This window comes from Acanthaster planci, linkage group LG08 (genome assembly GCF_054643075.1).
Source record: "Acanthaster planci isolate LZ-2023a linkage group LG08, COTS_SCS, whole genome shotgun sequence".
Classification (NCBI taxonomy): Eukaryota; Metazoa; Echinodermata; class Asteroidea; order Valvatida; family Acanthasteridae; genus Acanthaster; species Acanthaster planci.
Genome location: NC_141784.1, coordinates 4626132 through 4632790, shown reverse-complemented (window position 1 = coordinate 4632790; position 6659 = coordinate 4626132). Strand labels below are relative to the sequence as shown.

The following is a 6659-nucleotide window of genomic DNA, read 5'->3' as shown; positions in this document are numbered from 1 at the left end:
TTTCGTTGAGGTTTACAAACGGTGCAGTTTTTCAGGGCGATTATGGGGATGAGGCAGTGGCTTTTTTTTATTGCACCATGGTCACGTTACAGACAGGGTAACGAGATAACCTTATGACCACGTCGTTCAGTGACAACAAAAGGTAATGGCAGTGACAAATTGCCTTATGTTCCTGCCAAGGAACCACGGGGCAGTTTAAAGTTCACACCACAGGCAACAAATGTGCACTAGATGGTGGCAATTATCACGTTTCATGGAAGTTGCTAGCACTGCCTGGGGGGGGGGGGAAGTGCTAGCATTGAAAGCACGCCGTTTTTACAAGAGGCCCATAAAAAAAATTGCAAGCCAGCTTGGCAAAATAAAGAGCGCCCTCGAAGTGATCACTGATATAGTGCCAAGTCGTCCTCTCGGATATTCTCGCAAATTCCGGTTTTCCACGTTGGCAAAAGTTTTCGTTGGTAAACGTTGAACGCAACACCTGCGTAACATACATGTACATGATACCAGTAACAATTCAAGATGGACGCTTCCGTGCTGGTGAGATTTTTGAGCTGTATAGCATGAAATCATTCAATCAGTGCTGTCTTTCTGCTGCTGCCGATTGCTCATGTTTCAGAGTTCAGTAAAAGTGATAATTCAAATTAGACAATGTTGGCAACCGCAGTTAAGTGACTAGTAGACATTCCCCCTTAAGTCTTTAGAGTTTCAATTCATGCGCAGTCGTGGCCGGCCGTTCACATAACACTAGTGCAGTTGTCATGGTCGACCGGTTGTGCCATGATCATGGCAACTTCCTGAACAGTAAGGAACTACTCCATAGACTTTACTGCATCCATCTTTTTTATGGTTACCTACGCAGTGGCATTTTTAAGGTAACCAGAATTTATGTCGGTTTGCACTTTCTTCTTCTAGAGCTAATCTTCCCCTAAAATAGTAAAAACCCCATGAAGATAACCTAGGCTGATACAGAACTACCCGGAGTATTTGTATTTTGTAGCGTTATACCTAAAATAGGCCTAGGCCTTATTGGCAAAAATGAGTTTTAATTTTATTTACCTTTGTCACCTCTCATCCCATGACGATCTGCACACATTCTCTGCGGCCGTACATGACGTGACAAAAACAGGTGCAGTGTATTCGCGTAACAAACTTTTTTGTTGCTTTGGATACCAGTCCCCATAATTCTGACTACTCCCACTAAATTTAAAGACATCTGGGAAATCTGTCGTCAGGGAAGCACGCTAATCGCAAATTGGTTTGACCATTTTGCAAAAAATAAATCCCTGAATTGCATGGAAAATAGAAACTTTGTTAGTCTTACCACTTTACAACCGTATCTTTGTAAAATATTATCACTCCCTGAAGTACATATTTTTCAAACATTTTAAACATGTGTAAATAGCTACATGTAGCTTGACAATGCAGCGTGCATCACCCCCCCCGCTTCCAAAATGGTCAAGCTGATACATGTGGTTAGTGTGGTTCCCTGACCACAGATTTCCCACATGTCTCTGTACACAATCTTAGTTGGAGTAGTTGGAATTATGGGGACTGGTATCCAAAGCAATATAAATGTTCATTATACGAATATGCTGTCCTTGTTTTTGTCACGTGACATGCGGCCACAGAGAATGCAGATAATTATGTGTGGATCATCAAGCGATGAGAGGTGAGGATGGTAGAAAAACCCTCATTTTTTGCCAATAATATAGGTTAAATGCTACAAAATACACTCATGCCTGGTAGGTCTATATTGGTTGGCTTTTATTATAGGGTCTTCAGGGGAAGATTTGCTTGAGAAAGCGCAAATGGATGTTTTATCTGGTACGATTGCTGGGCAGCTTTCAAAATTCCACTGTGTGCAGAACCATAAAAAAGGTAGAGTGCAGTAAGGCCTACAGGGTAGTGCCTTAATATTCAGGAAGTAGGCCATGGACATTATGGACCATGGTCAGTTTGTATCACAGGTGATGTGAGAAAGGGTCTATATCACTGTCAACACACCATCAACACACAGTCAGCACTGTTGACATACATTATTAATCATAAAACGAGACAGAACTATAGGCCTAGGCCTACAGGTCGGGGACCGAACCACAATCTAGGAATGTTGCTAGTTTCTGCTTAGGCTTGTTCAACCAGTGATGACGTCATTTTTATCTGATCACGTGATAATGATGTCATTTTTTCTTGCGAGATTTGGAGAAAATAAAGAGATTTGAGAGTTGCCAATGGTTGCCACCATGCATGCCATGCCGGCAAGCCACTATGCCCACATGGCTGCCGTGTAGGCTTGGATTATTTAATAGTCAGAATAGTGGCAGTATTTTTTCAGTACCGAAAAGTACCGACTGATGGTCCATAAATACTGAAATAACGGCAAATACCTGTGGAATTTTGATACCATGTATTCTTGCTGTGCTTTGAAAATAAAGGAAAACCACCATGTCTTCATATTCACTCCATCTTTTGTGGTACAAGTCATCCAGTGTCAACCGGTACTGCATTGTCACTTGGACTTGGTTTACAACATGAAACTTAAACAACTGCCAACCCACCAGCCAAAACCCTTTGAAATTTTATGATCCCCCTTTCATTGTGTTTGTGGTTTTGGTGTACATGAAGCTTTTAGAGTCTGACTGGAAGTCAGAGGTAGTTGCTGGCATTCCCAGTGAATGTCACTGCTTGTCTTTAATGCTATTTGACGATGCCACTGAATACTCCACTTCAAAGAATATCACAACATTAGTGAACATTGCAGTATTTCATCAGTTATCGTGCATATCGCGTTATTAAAAATGCAATACTGTCCAAGCCTACCACTATGCTAGTTGCCGTTGGAATCTGCAATACTATTTCAGATGGTGGTTTTGGAAAACTGCCCCGGTAATCAATAAATTTGCCACAGTAGATCAGGAGATACTTAGTGGCAGTATTTTCATGCATAAAGTAAGTTTTGACATAACTTTTTTTTTTCACATTGACATTTTTTCATTGGCTGGACTTGCTGGACAGGGTAACCAGTCTAATACTTTTTGCATCGTGCAGTTGTCAATGCGCATGACATGGCCACTGTAGCCGTTACTGTTGGAGTCAATAGCAAAGCTATTACCCATGGAGATCTTTGATGGTAACATTTTCATGTACAAAGTAAGCTTCAGCAAAACTCTCCTTTTTTGTGTTGACTTTTTTATCGGCAGAACACAAAAATACCTCTAACTTTTAAGCAGCATGGCTGTCAACCTCATTCCCAAGCGTACGATCTTGCCATGCCATGTTGGTTCCCACCATGCCTTGCGATGGAACGCGCACATGCAGACCCATGGAGTCGAGGTTGCACACATTGATCTCCATTGTAAAGATGATCAGTGGTTGCACAGCCGTTGGCTGTCATCTTGACTTTTCCACCGAGTTTGGACTGTACCATTTGGGTATGGGAATGCTGCAAACCGTTGGCAGCATTGTGCATTATCACACCACAGGCAACAGAGGGTGCCTTGCTGCATATCACTAATTATGGATAGTGCATGTACTAACCATACATGTACATGTACATGGTTTGACTGGAATACACAAAACTAATACAAAAAATAGTTGGTTGACAAATCGGAACCATTTATTGATACATGTAGTTGCCATGACTACTGAAATTCACTAGTCGCCCACATCTAATTTTGGACCATAAATGTTATGAGTTTTGTTTTTACATTTGTTTTCTCAAATGAAAATGTGAAACCCAAGTTTAGCTGTTATTAATTTTAACTCTGTGTATAATATTATCACCTTTTTTATAATTTATAATGATGTTTTCATTTGTTACAGCCAGCGAGTTTGTATACCGTCAAAGCTATTGCCATCCTTGATAATGATGGAGAGAGGATTATCTCAAAGGTAATATGGTGGCCTTCCAAGCTTATCCGCCATGTGTGTTCTTTTGTTTTTGAAATATTACTGAACAATTTACGTCCAATATGTACATGTACTTACTGGTTGTCGGCATTTCATCTTCAGTTTTCCACACTCCACTGTACAGATTTGAAACAATGATAAATACAGTTGAACTGCTTGCCCATTGGTGGATCCATGGGTGAAACAGCACATGAATTCCTTCCTGTAAATTTTTTTTGGCTTTTTGAATGTAATGAGACTACTTCCTTTCAAAAGAGTGTAAAAAGTTTCCAAATTGAGTCTTACCCTTTCGTGAGGCTATAAAAGGTTAGGTGAAGAAATTTGTCAACAGTTTTGGGCCTCCCGCCAAAATTTTTTTCTCTATATCTGCCCTTTGCTTTTGTTAACTGATCAAACAGAATCTTAAAATAATGAAATTCTCATAGGTTGCTTAGCCTTGTACTGATTTTACTGTGTGTTTGTATTTGAGAGAAATGCACCAGAAAATCGTACCAGAAAATCAAAGAGGTCAGAGTTCTCAATCTAACATGTTCCAAAATGCATTGTTTATGACCCAAGTCGGGGGGGGATCAGGGGGGGAAGAGTTTGTTGCAGTGGAATGCAGTCACATTAACAGTTTTCCCCCGATGGTTTTACATTTTGCAGTGACGAGGGAAATCTATGTACATGTACATGTGTAGCCTGGTCTTCAAATGTATCAGCATGGAGGATAAAGCTGGATTGAAAACCATACAGTGATTTCTGTTTTAAATATCAGTCTCCTTTTTAGTGTCGAACTGGTCTGTGAAGTTTTGACTGCCAAAAGTGAATGACAGTATTTAGAATGTTTCGGAAATCATTTTAGGTGTCGACACCGGCAGAAATTTGTCACCAGTGGAGACAAACTGCTAACCTGACTTGGCTCCTCTACTGTCTTTGATGTCATATTCAGATTCATCCGTCCTAAAGCACTTGCATGCAACCTGCAGCTTAAATGTGAAAACACACTGCTGGCGTTGCCCATTATTACAGAGCCAATTATAGAGCAAATTTAGTTTTGCTCTGCAAAACCGCGCTCTCCATGTCTCAAAAACGTCTTGTTAGAGGGCGTGCTTGTAAGACTTGATTATGAGGGTTAAATCAAGACATCAAAGGGGGAAAAAAGCAAATTTATTTTCTGACTTGGGCCATAACAACTTAATGCTGGCAAGGTGACTGAAGTAACCTTGATGAAGCAGTCACACGACTGGAAATGAAGAGATGGCTGTAATAAGACAGCGCCCCTGTTGTTACCCCATATCCTGCATGCAACCACGGGCTAAGTTTGCCATTCATCAATGTAGCATTAACTTGTTTGCCCAGGCCAGCGTGATTTCACTGCTGCTGAGCCCGGCATGATGTCGGTCCAATATTTGCACGTCTTCCTCTCTGATGGGGACGGCGGAAGGGGGAGTAGATAAAATGGTTGTTGCATCCAGTGTGGGGCTAAGTTTACTCAGCAGGCTAAAAAGAAATCCCTTTCTCCTTGAATTTTTTGATGGAAAATGCAGAGCAAGCTTGTGAGTCATTTTGAAGGTCACCGTATAAATAGTTACAGTTTTCACAAGAAAAGTAATGTGCAGACTTGGAAGAAACCACGAGCCTATGATCATATTTAGACCTGTGGTGTACTAATACGTGTATACGTTTATGTAGCTAACAAATATGGTCCAGTTGCAAAAGGCGGACGGGGGGAGGGATTCTTGGCAAGCCCAGATTTCGTAGGGTGGTTTTTCCATTGGGTTTAGTCACAACTTGTGCAAATGGCATTTTGCAGAGGTGTGAAAGTTCAGCTTTTTGGCTAATTTTTTTTTTTTTTTTAGATATTGACCCTGAATTTCAGCTTTTTTTGTGCACCTGCTATGTACAAATGTGTGGGGACTTCTTACATTTTAGCATTTGGCTAGCTGTTTTCAGCTTTCATTTTTAGTAGCCACTCACACCCCTGATTTTGAAAGATGCCGTACCATAGGAGGGCATGTCATCTTTGCTGTCATTTGTTCCAGTAAGTTCTGAGTGCATCGATTGCCCAAATCAAATGGGTTTTATGACGCCTCTTGGTAGATAATACTGCTCAGCATATCTCTTTACGGGAACCAATCACGCCCAGGACAAGCACATAAATCATACGCAGGCTGGTAATCCATTGTTGCTCAGTGACATTTTCCTCACGGTATGCTGGGCAGGTGTAAGTGCTAACGATTTGGGACTCCCATCGTCAGTGAGTGACACAGTGTTGTCTTCAGCGATAGGTATTCACTTTACACGTATACTGCATGGATGGACTTGCCACAAATACATGTACATGTTACCATACGTGTAACTTGCATAGCCCTCATGTGAAACCATTCACCAACTAGATGTGCATTCTGCATGGTGCGGGCACTATGAAGCTTTTATGATTGATTACTCATCACCATTGAGGAAATTTTGGGCTTTACTTTTCTATTTTCTTTGGGGAAGACATGGCATCAGTTGCCTAAATATGTTCTCACCAAGGTTAGTCTGGCCCAGTTCCATCACCAAATGCTCACGCAGGCACTTTGCTGATTTTTGGCGTATCTCAAAGGATTTAGTACTACGGTAGCTGCTCCTCCAACCAGTGGGTCACCCGGCCACAGGTAACTAGGCTACCCAGGCATGCTAGGTGTACTCAAGTATCTGTCCTGTGCCGCCGGTCACTGTTTGCCTGGACATCAAACCAAAAGAACATGTCTGTACAGGCCCTAATG

At 41.4% G+C, this 6659-nt stretch overlaps 1 protein-coding gene across 1 annotated transcript in view; it reads left to right on the top strand.

The window, feature by feature from the left end:
- Window positions 1-519: 519 nt before the first annotated feature.
- Window positions 520-6659, top strand: part of LOC110974478 (coatomer subunit zeta-1-like) — an 86287-nt gene continuing 80147 nt past the window's right edge. The window contains exon 1 of the mRNA XM_087140360.1: window positions 520-537. Coding sequence (XP_086996486.1) covers window positions 520-537 — 18 coding nt within the window. The remainder of the gene's footprint in view (window positions 538-6659) is intronic.